Source organism: Lepisma saccharinum, chromosome 6 (genome assembly GCF_977018435.1).
Source record: "Lepisma saccharinum chromosome 6, izLepSacc3.1, whole genome shotgun sequence".
Taxonomy (NCBI): Eukaryota; Metazoa; Arthropoda; class Insecta; order Zygentoma; family Lepismatidae; genus Lepisma; species Lepisma saccharinum.
In genome coordinates, this window is record NC_139234.1 from 14,271,663 (window position 1) to 14,288,305 (window position 16,643).

The 16,643-nt window shown below is 39.1% G+C and overlaps 1 protein-coding gene across 1 annotated transcript in view; it reads right to left on the minus strand.

Moving 5' to 3' along the window:
* Positions 1-3,155: 3,155 nt before the first annotated feature.
* LOC145988991 (uncharacterized) overlaps positions 3,156-16,643 on the minus strand; it is a 30,090-nt gene continuing 16,602 nt past the window's right edge. The window contains exons 4-5 of the mRNA XM_083124292.1: positions 3,519-3,645; positions 3,156-3,206 (exon numbers count right to left, since the gene is read on the minus strand). Of these exons, the coding sequence (XP_082980418.1) occupies positions 3,156-3,206; positions 3,519-3,645 (178 nt within the window). The remainder of the gene's footprint in view (positions 3,207-3,518; positions 3,646-16,643) is intronic.

Sequence of the window (16,643 nt, forward strand, 5' to 3'; positions counted from 1 at the left end):
TCAGATGCATAGATTATTGATAAATTAATGATAAACATAAAATGAATAGTAAAAGAACAACATTTCTTTACTACTCCTTGATTAACTACTTATGATATGATTTTATTTTCAAATGTCAACATCCGCCATCTTGGATTAGCCACCATTTCTATTAGCTACCACTTTGAGATGGCAATCATGGTTTTTTGGTATCCTTACACAGCCATATTACAGTGGCATAAAGGAAAATTAGTACCCCCAAATTATAAAGAACTGTCCCATAAGACTAATAAATGCAAAGTCAAATTATGTTTTCCTGTGAATGATCTGTTGCACTGAGTACAAACAAAAAGTCAAGTACAAGTGCCATCATGAATTCGTAAATAGGAAGTCAAATTACATTTTTGTGTAAATGCTTTGTTCCAGTCAGCACACACAAAAGGAAGAATACCATCATGAAATCGTAAATGCGAAGTCAAACTACATTTATTTGTGAATGTGATTTGTGATTTATTTTATTTTGTGTATCTTGGCTAATTTTCGAAGATGGGGATGAGTGATGAAATTGATGAATGGACATTCACAAACAACCATGCCCGAGCAGGATTTGAACCCGGGATCCTTGATGTCGCAGCGTGATGTGCTAACCACTCAGCCATAAGATCCGGGCTATATGTGAAAGATCTGCTGCACTGAGTACACACAAAAGGACAAGTACCGTCATGAATTCGTAAATGAACAGTCAAACTACATTTCTGTGTGAATGATTTGTTGCACTGAGTACATAGGAAAGGTCGAGTACACGTGCCATCATGAATTCGTAAGTGAAAAGTTAAGCTACCTTTGTATGTGAATGCTTTGTTGGAGTGAGTATACACAAAAGGATGAATACCATCATGTAGGCGTAAGTGAGCGGTAAAGCTACCTCTGTGTGAGAATACTTTGTTGCAGTGAGTGCACACGAAAGGACAAGTACCATTATGAATTCGTAAATGAGAAGCCAAACACCTTTTCGTGTGAATGATTTGTTGTACTGAGTACACAGGAAAGGTCGAGTACAAGTGCCATCATGAATTCGTAAGTGAGAAGTTAAGCTACCTTCGTATGTCAATGCTTTGTTGCAGTGAGTATACACAAAAGGATGAATACCATCATGTAGGCATAAGTGAGCAGTGAAGCTACCTCTGTGTGAGAATACTTTGTTGCAGTGAATGCACACGAAAGGCTGAAGACCATCATGTATGCGTAAGTGACCAGTTAAGTCACCTTTGCATGTGAATGCTTTGTTGCAGTGAGTTCACACAAAAGGATGAACACCATCATGAATTCGTAAATGCTCAGTCAAAATATGTTTTTGTGTGCATGCTTTGTTGCAGTAAGTGCACACGAAAAAAACGAATATCAGTATGAATTCGTAAATCGAAAATGAAATCACTTTTTCGTGTGAATGCTTTCTTGCAGTGAGTACACACAAAAGGACAAATACTATCATGAATTCGTAAATGCTCAGTCAAAATAGGTTTTTGTGTGAATGCTTTGTTGCAGTGAGTACACACAAAAGGACAAATACCATCATGAATTCGTAAATGCTCAGTCAAAATAGGTTTTTGTGTGAATGCTTTGTTGCAGTGAGTACACACAAAAGGACGAATACCACCATGAATTTGTAAATGCTCAGTCAAAATAGGTTTTTGTGTGAATGCTTTGTTGCAGTGAGTACACACAAAAGGACAAATACCATCATGAATTCGTAAATGCTCAGTCAAAATAGGTTTTTGTGTGAATGTTTTCTTGCAGTGAGTACACACAAAAGGACGAATACCATCATGAATTCGTAAATGGGAAGTGAAAACACCTTTTCATGTGAATGCTTTGTTGCAGTGAGTACACACGAAAGGACGAATACCACCATGAATTCATCAATGCTCAGTCAAATATGTTTTTGTGTGAATGCTTTGTTGCAGTGAGTGCACACAAAATGACAAGTACCGTCGTGAATTCGTAAATGCACAGTCAAACTACATTCTTGTGTGAATGATTTGTTGCACTGAGTACACAGGAAAGGTTGAGTACAAGTGCCATCATGAATTCGTGAGTGAGAAGTTAAGTTACCTTTGTATGTCAATGCTTTGTTGCAATGAGTACACACAAAAGGACGAATACCATCATGTAGGCATAAGTGAGCAGTTAGGATACCTCTGTGTGATAATACTTTGTTGCAGTGAGTGCACACGAAAGGCTGAATACCATCATCATGTATGCGTAAGTGACCAGTTAAGTAATCTTTGCATGTGAATGCGTTGTTGCAGCGAGTTCACACACAAGGACGAACACCATCATGAATTCGTAAATGCTCAGTCAAAATATGTTTTTCTGTGAATGCTTTGTTGCAGTGAGTGCACACAAAAGGATGAATATCAGTATGAATTCGTAAATGCTCAGTCAAAACACCTTTTCGTGTGAATGTTTTGTTGCAGTGAGTACACACAAAAGGACGAATACCATCATGAATTCGTAAATGCTGAGTCAAAATATGTTTTTGTGTGAATGTTTTGTTGCAGTGAGTACACACAAAAGGACGAATACCATCATGAATTCGTAAATGCTGAGTCAAAATATGTTTTTGTGTGAATGTTTTGTTGCAGTGAGTGCACACAAAAGGTCGAATACCATCATGAATTCATAAATGCTTTGTCAAAGTACATTTTTGTTTGAATGCTTTGTTGCAGTGAGTACACACAAAAGGACGAATACTATCATGAGTTCGTAAATGGGAAGTCAAATAAATGTTTCGTGTGAATGCTTTGTTGCAGTGAGTACACACAAAAGGACGAATACCATCATGAATTCGTACATGGAAAGTCAAATCAATTTTTCGTGTGAATGGTTTGTAGCAGTGAGAACACACAAAAGGACGAACACCATCACGAATTCGTAAATGTGAAGTCAATTCACATTTTTGTGTGAATGCTTTGTTGCAGTGAGTGGACACAAAAGGACGAACACCATCATGAACTCGTAAATGGTAACTCAAACTACATTTTCGTGTGAATGCTTTGTTGCAGTGAGTACACACAAAAGGACAAATACCATCATGAATTTGTAAATGAGTGACCAAATTACCTTTCCTTGTAAATGCTTTGTTGCAGTGAGTACACGTGAAAGGCTGTCTACCATCATGAATTGATAAGTGAGAAATCAATAGACCTTTCTTTCCTGAAGTCTTCCTGCAATTAGAGGAAACAAAGACTCTCATCACTGTTATTTCTCAAATGCTCCTTCCTTTTGCATGCTCTGCTACATTGATTACATTGCGGATTGAACAGTTCATTGCATGGTTTATTTTTGATAGGATCAATATCCTCATGAATTGTGAAATCTTTGATCAACAGAGATTTTTGGGGGAAGGATTTATTGCAACCGTTAGATTCAAATAAACAAATATCTTCATGGTTTTGAAAATTGCTGTTCGAGTGTTTTATCTCCATGATGATTGATGCTGAATCATCATTGACTTTTTTCAAATGCATAGAATTTACTATACTTTCCTTTGAATCCATTACTTCATGTTCATTTCCTTCCACAGCTCCAGGATAGGCATCTATGTCTTCCTCTAGACTCTTCAAATCACCAATATCTATGATAAACTCCTTCTTGTCAAAATTGCTGAAATGTGAAAAATAAATTAGCAATTTTCTTAATATTACTGACTTTATAATGTACACTGAATTACATTTTTAAGAATTGCCTCACATTAAAATTAAAGCTTAGTCCAAAAATTCACGTGTATAAAATAAAGGGGAAAAATTATATGTGGAATGCAAGAATAGTTAGTGCCAAAAATTATTTCTTCATGCCAACAAAAATCGTAAGGTGTGTTGTTATCAAAATATTTATTTGCAGAAAGAAATATAAAAGTAATGTCATGTGAAATGATCATGAAATGTGCATATTCCCACAAAACATGCTAGGAAAATGCACCTCACACCTTTCAAAAACATGAAATATGACCATTAAGCAGCGTATTTTTTCCCATTTTGTGTTTCCATCAAAAACAAAGTATGCATGCCTCTCATAACATATGAATTGGTTCTAATGTCTGTATTAATGCAATTTATGAAGGACAATTGAAGGGGGGAAAAAATGATTTTACCTAAAATTCTTGCAAACGACTGAATACCATTCAACTTTTTCTGAGTATTGCATTAACAATAAAAAACTGTGCAGAAGAAGAATTCCTCAAAGCAAGCCACATGTTAAATTTTGCATTGTTCCATTAACTTTGTGATTATCAATAGTCTATATTCAGCTCGCTAACAACAAAAAAATACTGTAAAAAAAACGTGGAGGGAGAAAGTGGAATATGAACACATGCCCTTTCATTCTTGGCGTAAAACAAGAGATAAGGATACCAGCATCTTACTAATTGCTCCGTAATGTCTCACAGGCCAGAAACCTTTAAAAACATGTCACTGTTTGTGAGAACATCCAGTTGCATGTCTTCCGAACACTATTCAATATGGATTGTAGAAAAAATGAATTATTGACAGCTGTTCAATATTTTGCAGGTTACTGCAAATCAAATGGAACCTAAATTTCAAAGAAACATAACTCTTTCTGCTCAACTTGACAGTGATTTTCTTCAGGGGAAGCAGAACCCAATTCAGGGTTTCAAGCATTACATATATTTTTCAATTTCAAATCTAGTAGGCAAAATAGAAAAAATTCTCCAATAGTCGGTTCATCCAATATTCGATAAATTTAAATGAAACGTTGCTATCTCCCTTTGGGGGTGCAAATCCCTACCTCAGCTATATATCTCTAGGGTAATGGGTTCTTTTTATAATTGTGAATCAAAACAAGCAAAGATCTTCCAAAGGAGATTAAAGGTCATAATATATTATGGTAACTTTCTTTACAATACATGTCAATATCATTTTTGTTTCGGACACAGGAATATCTATAGCTTTCTTATTCAATCTAAGTATTCTTGATATTCTCTACATATTCACTTCTCTATGGCATTAGTCTTTTTTTCACTATTATAAGTAGTTTACTTCTATAATTCTGACTTCCTTCTCTGGTTGGGACAGACTTCTTTCCTTCTCTGGTTGGGATGGACTTCCTTCCTTCTCTGGTTGGGACGGATTTCCTTCCTTCTCTGGTTGGGACAGATTTCCTTCCTTCTCTGGTTGGGACGGATTTCCTTCCTTCTCTGGTTGGGACGGATTTTCTTCCTTCTCTGGTTGGGACGGATTTCCTTCCTTCTCTGGTTGGTATGGATTTCCTTCCTTCTCTGGTTGAAAGGGACTTCCTTCAATGGCCCATACTTCCTCCATTCTTTGGCTTGGTTGTGAAACACACACACAAGGATCTTTCAGATCACTTATTCTTCTGCCGCAACATAGATCAAAAGGTTTCAATATATATTGTCTTCTTTCCTTGGCCCTTTCTTATGTAATATCTTGCGCTAGTCCTAATGGGTGTTTTGAGGAAATAGGTGTTAGTTCCTTTTTCGATTATTCTCCTTGTTATACAATCCTTAACCACTTTGCCAGCTCTTTCCCCTCTGACTCTTGGCATTTAGCTAAACTAAAACTTCCCCACCCTTGGGGCCACGTCTTGAACGTGCTGCCAACTACACCTTTTAACAACAACAGCGTGTGAACTCAGTGCCACGACTGGAACGTGCTAGCAGAGTTCGTGCAGCGATTGTGACGTGCAACCTAAAGTGCTTTGGTGCTGCAATTGGAACGCATATCAAAACTTACACTCTGGGTTCGTATATGCCGTAAGGAAAGACACAAATTTCTCTCAGTCTTTCAGCTTCTTACAATTAAATATACTTTAACCTCAAGAAACTTTTAACTTCAATGGTAATATTCACATATATCTCTATCATTCCATTCATTCCTTTCTTTTTCATGTTAACAATCAATATTAGCTATCAGGTTCTTCTAGCTTCACACTTTTATAAACAATATGTTTAATTTTATATGTTCTACCTAGTGCTGTGATCTATGTTTAATGTCCGTAACTATTTACATGTATTAGGCCTATTGGGTACGTAAGAACATCACATCAACTTAACACTGTATTACTCCAACCTCCGTTAAGGTTAACAAATCTCTACTGTCAGCCTTATATCTAAAGGCACTCTTTGACTTGATTAAAACACTTAAGAGCGTGCTATGTTGTGTTGGAATTAAGATGGCGGAATTTCATATGGCAGTTGTAGTGTTGAAAGGTTATCCCAAACCGATTTGAACACATAATTTGCATACCATCGCAAAATGTGCACAAGTTCGATTTACTTCTAAAGCAAAAATATTTTTCCTATTTCGTATTTCATATTATAAATTCATGCTGAAGTTAAATTTCATGCAAATCATATGTTAAGTTAAATGAGAAATCTATAACAATGTACTTTTTAAATTGATTGATGGATTGAATTGGTTTATTTGACATCGCTTTTGTGCCACTTTTGGCTAATTTGCGAAGATGGGGATGAGTGATGATATGATGAAATTGATTGATGGATGGGCACTCACAAACATCCATGCCAAGGCTGGGATTCGAACCTGGGACCTTATGCAGGCCAGCTGTACTTTTTAAAAGTTTTGTCAATAATGGCATCATGAATACATATATATTATTCAAATTTTATTTATTTTGCCTGCAGGTCAAAACTATATGCTCATATTACATGAACACGTACCTCAATTTCTTTTGAAAAAAGAGCCACATTCAATGCACTTAACCACAAACACAAAATATCACACGACTCTTTTAAAAAATATAACCTCCACATGTATACTTATTCACCAAAATATTCAACCTACTCAAGTATGCACTTAATAGAAGAAAGAGAGAAAACCTGCCTAACCTATTTATTTAGTCATAATTACACCACATACTATTTACTATTTGGTTGTACTTAAGTACTGTACAATAACATATATTATTTAATATAATGCGAGCCTTAATAACAAAAAAAAGGCAATTAGTATGCAGCCTACTGATTAATAATGGTGCAAATGGAAATCCAATCATATTCGGAACAAAGTGGAAGAGGACAATAAAACTGAAAAAAAAAAATCAATAATAAACCGTTCCATGTATATTTTCTGAATGACTACCATCTAATCACAAATGAATAATCAAACATAATGTAAAGTGCCATAGTATACATGTATGTTTCATTAAGAAAAAGTTTTAGGTATGTAGTTTCGTGCATAGACATTGAAGTGTACATATTTACTTACAAAACACACTACCAACCAATTGGAAATTATTCCTTGTCCACACACATACTTGATTGAAATTAAAATTAAAATTTTGGGTGCATTAGCTCTTACGCTATTTTGCACCCATCACATTATACGGGAGCCAGGAATATACTATAACAAATAACAGTACTGTAATGTTGCATAACCAAAAACTTAAAATATTCTGACAAAGGTTAAAAGCTGAGACTGTAAAGGAGCACTCAGCACAGATAAGGACAAAAAACATGACAACACACAGAATTATACTAACCATAGAGCCAGTTGCCAGAGCCTCGTTAGTCTGCAAAAAAAAACAGTCCAGGGTGTACTATGTGTTAGTGAGGTTGACATTTGGGTGTACTAGGTGGAAGGTCACCCCTTATGCACATACTGTCTAACAGTATACTTGTCCTTTTTTTGACCAGTTGTGATAATCAAATACAAGATAAAATATAACATAAAATATCATGTTGCATTTATTAAAATGTATTTCTTAAAAACACATATTTGTTTGCTCAAAATACACAACCATTCAGAAATTGTCCCTTGTACACATGAAAGGTAAGAATACTGGTAAACATTATACGTGCCTTCTGTTCTACCAGTTATTATTTGGAAATAGCAGGTTACTTCTTTGTTTGCAATGTCACATTTGTTAATCAACAGTTCTATGTACAAGGTACATTTTGGGAATTCCCATCATTTCAGAAGAAAAGGAACAATCAAATGAAATGTAAAGTACCATAGTGTGCCTGCATGTTTCATTAAAAAAACAACAACTCTAAGCTGTATATATATATACTTACAGATATGTAGTTTTTCATTGCCATGGTACAGCAAGTTAAGTTATGCATGGTGTACATTTCTGTGGCCGCGGTGGCTCAGTTGGTAACGCATCTGACTACCATGCTCAAGGTCCCGGGTTCGATCCCTGGCCGGTTCAAATCCGGGAACTTTTCTAACGGTGGAAGCGGCCCCGGCGCCCACCCAGCGTCGAATAACATGGGTACCTGGGGGAAACCCTGGGGGGTATGGCGGTCAGGGGCGTGATGCTGATCACATCACCCCACTCACGACCGGATCAAGAAAGTGTAGGGCGTTACCCCCACACCCCCTATACGCCTTCATGGCGTGGTGCTATGCACAGGGGAACACTTTACCTTCACTTTACCTTTTATGGTGTACATTTCTTGTAATGCTCTCTTTTGTTGAGGGAATTTATTATAGCTAACACAAGTTCATTTCCACCTTTATTTGGAATGCCATTTCAATATAATTTATTTTGCAAGATTCAAAAGCACTACCCTACCCAACCATAGTTCTTATTTATATAGCTGTTGTTTCACAATCGGCATGCATTTCAATCTAACTTATGAAATTACAATGTAACTGTTAATACATAACGTTTTTAATATGTTAATGTAAATACCCAACATTCATTTAATAAAGATATATTTATATTTTAGACATTGCTTTATTTATTGTTCCTGGGATTTCGTACAAAGTGCAAACCAGAACAAACGTTTTGCAAGGAAGTTTCGAAAGAATGCACTTGGGCACAGTATACTGTTCAGTGCTCATTAGCTATGTCACAACCAATCAAAATGTTGCATTTCTCGTGTTACGGTATGAGAATAGCAAGGAATTAAAGCAAAATGCCTCTAACATGTCATTAGTTAACAGGTCTATAAAATCGCTTGGACGAACAGGCCACAAAATTCTTAAATCAATCTAGTATTTCTGTTTGACTGTGTATTATGTTAACACAGTATAGTTTCTATGTTCATGGAATGTCCAAAATTGGAAACCTTTCTTCAACACAGCATTTTTCACGGTGTCTCAAGTTAGCCATTTTCAGCCGGCACTGAACTGCAATATTTCAAAGTATCCAAATTCTGGAGCTTCAAAATTTTCTGGGCAGTCAACTAAGAAGTTGTGAAATGTATGTTCATTCTATGTGTTCACACCTATAGTTTTTTGTCACCCTTGTACTGCATTTTTAACAATGTGATTTGAATGTGTTATTAAGTTTAAAGGAGAGAAAGTTATTCCCATGTACGAGTGAAATGTTCCCAACAAGACCATAGGCTTAGTTAGGTAGGGGCTAGGGGGGGCTAAGCCCCCAGAACCAGACATTAGCACCTTCAAATGCACTTCACATATGCATAAAATAATTAAGGAAACAGAAACTGAACACAAAAATTAGTAAGGAAACAGAAACTGAACACAAAAATTAGATAATTCTCATGAAACTTTCATGTGTTACTCTTGTGGTGTGGCAGTCACACATAAGGAAAGAATTTCAAATTATGTCCTGATGAAGAATACAATGAAAGGTGAAGTGCAGGTGTCTTTTTATGGTAACTATATGTTTTGAACAAGATTTCAAAGAAAATATATCAACGTTATTTGTTTTCATCTTCTACCTTGGAGCGCTGGGTAAACATTGTTACATTCAAACAATAGCGGCATTGCATCCAATATTTACATAAATGAGCCTTTCAACAATGAGTTCCTACAGTTGTGTTTCTTTCAAACATGAAAAAGGGAAGTAGTCATTGTAGAGACTTGAACAGAATAGCAGTTATGACAGGGGGGAAAAAGGCGTCAGTTCAAAGAAGTGAATTTTGTTTCTGTCGATTTGTATTGCATGATGAAGATATATGCCTCAATGTCACGTGAATGCATCGCGATCCTGTAGAAGTGATTCAATCGTACATAATTGCTCTATTAAATGGTGATTACTACAGTTCATTGGCGAAATCAGACTTTTGTGTACGTTGCACCATGCATGGGGTTTAATTGGATTTTTCATTGTACGAAGGCGGTGCAGTTTAAAGTTGTGTTCAACTCTCCTGGTAACGGGTGCATTTGTTGACCACTTGTAGGGACGCTAGGAATGCCAGGTATCTCTTGGGAGTCTCACGATAGGTTCATTTTTCTGGAGATAAGAAGAAGCTTATTTGTTGTTTCAAGTAACCCACAGGAAGATTATCGTGAAAGGATATGTGTTTATGCTGGTTATACTGTATAATCATATTTTGAAATTGGAAATTATCAGAAAATCATTCTTTGATGTTGTGCCCATACTGTTTGTGAAATTATGATGCATATGATAGAATGATCATTCATTTTAATTGAGAGTTTATTAATGGTAAAAGTCAGGCATTGAGCAAACATGCTTACACTATTGAATTTCAGAAAGAAAATTAAAGAATGCATAGGCAAAGTGATCATATAAAAACTGCTTCGAATGTCATGATTGGTGTTCTTTATGAAGTCACTTGGACAGGGTTATATATTAGTGTTGTTTGGTCGGTACTCTTAATTTGAAAGTCTAGTTTTCAGGATAATTAAATAATATTTCACCTTAATATAGCAACTTTCTATATGCTTCATGCCATCATTTATTAGTGTGTGTTCTTTTTTATATTTTGTTTCATTCAGCCCTTATTTTCATGCACAACTGGTAATTCTTTTAATAAAGAAATGAATTTATCCTTAAGGTCAAGGTCAAACTTTTCAATACTCAAAGATTTTAAACGTCTTCGGGTAGCAGTATGATTAGCTGAAGACATATCATAGAGTGCTCTTGAGTTGACGTAGCTAATTGCTAGACGTCGCATATTGTTAAAATATCTTCTATTTGCATATTTCTCATGCCACCATTATGTTATTGATTAGTTTCTTTGAAAAAATTGCCAATTAGCTTATGTTATTTGAGCACAAAATTGAGCATATGGTGATATGGGAGTATGTAAACAGTATATTCGATTCAGATAGATGGATCGAATTGATACTGGGATATTTTGCATTTTTTCGTAATAACAAATTAATTTTAGGTTTTAAAAAATACTGCATACACACACACTAACAGCTTTCCAGATGCGAAAGTTCACATATATAAACCAAGATTACGTGTATTAGAAACACTTGCCCGAAAAAAAAAAACAGTGGTACGGACCCTGCCATACCTGCCGCAAAATTAGTTTGGTATTGAGAGCTGAAGGAACACATGTCACGGTGTTGCCATATCATGTGGTATGGTACGGTATGCAGTGCAGCCGTCTGACGCTGTGTCGAGGAAAACGTGTTATGAAAAGGAACAACAATGATGAAATGTGTTATTGTTTTCTCTCTTCATTTCCATTTCCCTTACAACATGAATGAATTAACGAAACGAGCATTGTTTACAGGTTAGCTATTCAATCCATTCTGAAAATACTCAATATATACAAATGCAACAACCATTTCTTTCCGAAGTCGCCGTTAACTCTGCCCATCTTTCAATTATACCGCAACTGAAGTGCACAAAAGTCCAGTTGGTGGGGTGTCTGACTTTCACACGGGAGACCCGCGGTGGATTTTTTTTGTGTGGAATTTTTTCAAATATCCCGAGCGGCTCCGGGGTCGACATAGCTCTAGTGAGTACCTGGGGCAAACCTGGGGTAAAGGCGGATGGTGAACCACATCATCTCATCACCTCCATAATATGGCCTAGGTGGAGGTTGAGAATGTGTGAAGCCCTACCTCCACATCTCCATATGCCTCCTTACTTTACTTTATTTTGCATCCATTAAGTTTTTTGTATGAGAATCCCAGAGAATTTATGACTGTCCTTAAAGATGTTTCCCCACCTTGAAAACGTTCCGAATCTTTCAACGAAACGCACAGTTTCCCAACAATGGGATGATATTTCCTTCTATAATAACAGTAAAATGGCGACGAATAGCATCTTGCTGAAAGGTATCTAAATTTGTCACACATTTACTGATATTCCTTTTCTATCCTGGGGTTTCCAGTTTTAAAGCCTCACATTTATTTATTTAATTCTAGCACATTATATTTTTCTTTTCCTATGGTTCCGGCAGTAGCAGCAGTCCTGTCCAGAACATTATTTACAAAAATGATTGGACCCCCATTGTTTTTCTCTTGCTCAAATTATTTGCACTCAGAACAAACCATCTCCCGCGTTTGGCCTTTGAGAGGAATTCCATTTCCTTTTAGTGCATGGCCTCTTTGGTACATTGTCATCTCGAGTATTGTCTCCTGTGCTTGACATTCTTCACACAAGCACACGATACATTCAAGCAGAACACAGAAAATTATGTACAAAAAAATAACACACTAAAACAACAAAGAATACTCTAAATTCAGTAAACACTAAACAAACGGACCGGTTAAAATATCACAGCAACGCAACGCAACAAACAAACACGTCCTCTCCCAACAACATGAAAACTGATCGCAGGAAGAATCGCCCGATAAGTGGCAACACTGAGATAAATGTTTTCTGTTGATAGGTAACTAGGGCTTGAGTGAAGCACTGGGAAGATTTTGATTGGCTCGCATGCCAGCCACCTACCCTCCCGCAGTGACGTAGACCCGCTTTCTCCACATGCTTCACAAGCGTCAATACCAAACTAATTTTGCAGCAGGTATTAGCTGTAGTGTATACTGGAGGGCAAGTGGTCTGCTTGGCACCTGACATATTTTTGACGCTTTGTGAACATACATATATAAATCGGGGGCTTCAACGTATTAGCTATTTGTCGCATGAGATTTTACCGTCCTGCCAGCTGTAGTGTATACCAAAGTGCAACTGATCTGCTTGGTACCTGGCGACTTCTGACGCTCTGTGAACATACATATATAAATAGGGGGGCTTCAACATATTACCTATGTGTCGCATGGCATCTTACCGACCTGCCAGCTGTAGTTTATACCGAAGTGCAAGCAGCCTGCTTGGTGCCTGGTAATTTTGATGCTCTGTGAACATACACACATATATGAATAGGGGGTTTCAACATATTAGCTATTTGTCACATGAGGTTTTACAGACCTGCCAGCTGTAGTATATATTGAAGTGCAAGGGACCTGACTGGTGCCTGGAGACTTCTAACACCCCATGAACATACATATATAAATAGAGGGATTTAGTGTAATAGCAATTTGTTGCAAGACATCTTACTGTCCTGCTAGGTGTGTAGTGTATAGGGACGGTAAGAGGGCTGCTTGGTGCCTGTCATATTACTGACGCTCTGTGAACATACACACGTATAAATAGGGTGCTTCAAAGTATTAGCTATTTGTTGCATGAGGTTTTACTGACCTGCCAGCTGTAGTGTATAACGGAGTACAAGCAGCCTGCTTGGTGCCTGGCAACTTCTGACGCTCTGCGAACATACATATATAAATAGGGGGCTTCAACATATTAGCTATTTGTCACATGAGGTTTTACCGACCTGCCAGCTGTAGTGTATACTGAAGTACAAGTGACCTGCTTGGTACCTGGCGACTTCTGAGCTCAGTGAACATACATACATATAGAAATAGGGGGCTTCAACGTATTAGCTATTTGTCGCATGAGGTTTTACCAACCTGCCAGTTGTAGTGTATACAAGAGTGCAAGTGACCTGCTTGGCGGCTGGCGACTTCTGATGGCCGTGAGCATACATATATAAAATAACGAGGCTTCAGCGTATTACCAATTTGTCGCATGAGATATCATTGTTTAGTTTTCCCAATCACCTATACAAATAAGAAAATCCAGAAGCTATCTGTATATAAAAAATTTACCTCCCCCGAAATTTTTTTTTGTATATAAATAAAGACACTCTACACCTATGCACCATGCATTGTATGAAGACTTGCCCCTCGTGTGAGAAAAACCTTTCTAGCACTAACTATACGAGGCATTATCGTACCTATGTGCCTGGCAAGAGTTTGTCGGCTATGGAACTGTGTCCTGGGTGTGGCAAACGATTGACAATCTTGTACCTCAACAAGCATCGACTCACTTGCTAGGGCAGCAGCACCCCTGTGCCACAATCGTCCACCTCCACCAAGAGGAAGGCAGAAGCAATTTTTCTCGTTGCACCGCCATCCACCAAACGCATCAAACCAGCAGTCAAAGCAGACCAGTCTGCTTTCGAGTGTTTGCTGGAGGATTTTGTCCTAACATTGGATGGCTCCTGCGATGTGCGTAGCTTTCTGGAGGACAAGCATGCCACCATTATTTCCATCCTCAGCGATGCACTGGCTACGCACTCTACGAAATTGTACGCATCGTTACGTTGCCAGTATAAAAAGCCATCCGATGAAACATACTGTGATTTTATTGATTTTAGTTTATTTTACTTTGTGTTTTGTGCCTCTTGGCTAATTTGAGAAGATGGGGATGAGTGATGAAATGATGAAATTGATGAATGGACATTCACAAACAACCAAGCCTGAGTGGGATTCGAACCCGGGGCCCTTGGCGTCCCGATGAAACATACAGTTTTTGCCATAACTCAAAGGCAAAAACACTGCATCTGGAGGATGGTGACAACCTCCCGAATATCTACAACCAGTTTGTTGAGGAGCTGGTAACCAAGCAGGAGGAGCACCAGGCTAAGGGCTGGGGTGGCTTGCTGTGTGGCACATCACACGAACTCTGTGTGAAACTTGCTAAGTTTGTGCCAATGTCAGGGTCGAGTTATATCCACCTGCCACCTAGCATTAAGGCCAAGAAGGCAATTCTGAACATTCAGAACAATGACAACAAGTGCTTTCTCTGGTTGCTGCTGACGACATTGCACCCAGTCCACAAGAAAGACCATCCACACCGAATTGCCCACTACGTAACATTCGAGCCGGAGCACGAAGATGCGATGGTCGGGATCCTCTACCCTGTGTAAATCTCCGACATCAGTAGATTCGAGATGCATGCGCGCAATGTGTTGGGCCTATGGCTAAGCATCAATGTTTACAGCCTCACGGAAGAGAAGCATCTGGTGCATTCCATTCGAGTGAGTGACATGGATGATGGGGGTGCGCAAGAGATCAACTTCTTGTTGATCAAGAGCAACTCATGCCACCATTACAACCTCGTCCACATGCTCTCCCGGTTGGTCTCAGGTCAAAGAACACCACATCGAGGTGTGTCGAAAGTGCCTGATCACCTTCGATAACCGACAACAGGATAATTACCAACACTCCCGAGGCCCCGACATCGCTGCCGAGAAGCTCACCCGCAACCTGCATGAATACTCCTGCCCAAACCCCCTGCGGTTCAGCAGTTTCGAATGCACAGTGCCACGGTAGAGCACCCTGCAATCATCATAGTGGTCTTTGAGGCCTTCCTCAAACCCCTGTCCACCTGCAATCCTGATCCTGACCTATCTTCCACCACCACCTACCAACTCAACGAGGCTTCAAAGTTTTGCTTATGTTGTGTTATGGTGAGACTGGTATTTTGGCCCTGAACCGTACGTATATCACAGTTCCGACCTGGCCAAACACTTCCTTGAGAGGATGGTAGAGGAGGCCCGAGAGATAGGGAAAGTGTTGTTAGCCTCCAAGCCCATGCTGCCACTGTCCATCCCCCGACGATCAGTGTAGGCATGATGCCCTGTCTGCGCCAAGAGCTTCACCATCGACAACAGGAAAATGCAACATTATGACCATTTATGGCACCAGAAGCTATATTGGTCCATGGTGCAGCAAATGCAATATGAAGGCCAGGGACTCGCGCTTCGTGCCTGTCTTCTTCCACAATGGCTCGGGCTACGATTTTCACCACCTGGTGATGCATCTTGCCTACGACAGAGAACGGATCAACGTCCTGGTGCAGAATGAGAAGCGCTACATCAGTGTCAGCAAGTGGGTGTCCATCCCAGGATTGCAAGCGACCATCAAGCTTTGGTTCCTAGACTCGCTGAGATTCCTCCAGGCCAGCCTCGATGCTCTCGCTGGCAAGCTGAATGACGAGCAGCTGACTGTTACTGTTGCTAGTTTCCCGAACCTTGACGTGTTCAGGTTTACACTCTTCAGGTGTAAGGGGGATTACCCCTACGAATACGTCACCAACCCTGCCAAGTTCGAGGAAGAGTCGCTGCCTATCCAGGCTAAGTTTCACAGTCAGCTGAGAGGTTTGGGTGTTACTGATGAGGAGTATCAACATGCCCAGCCCATGTTGCGAGAGCTGGGTTGTCGAACTCTGGGGGATTATCACGACGCCTATCTTAGGCTCGACGTGACGCTCCCCGTGGACATGTTCCAGGCACTTCGCTCGACCGCCATGAGCATCTACCACCTGGACCTGGACCTGGCTTTCAAGTCCATGACCATCTACAACAAGCAGTTGGCTCTGGTCCATGTGGACAGGACTGTGGTGCTCCCGAACAAACCAATCTATGTTGGTGCCACAGTCTTGGACCTGAGCAAGCTGCACATGTTTGAGACACACTATGGCACCCTACGCAAACACTATGTCCATGACATCACTCTCTATACACAGATACAGACAGTTTGGTATACCATGTCCGGACGGCCGACATGTACGAGGACATAGCTGCAGTCCCATCCTTGGCTCAGCTCTTTGACACGTCGTGCTATCCCCAGCTTACCATG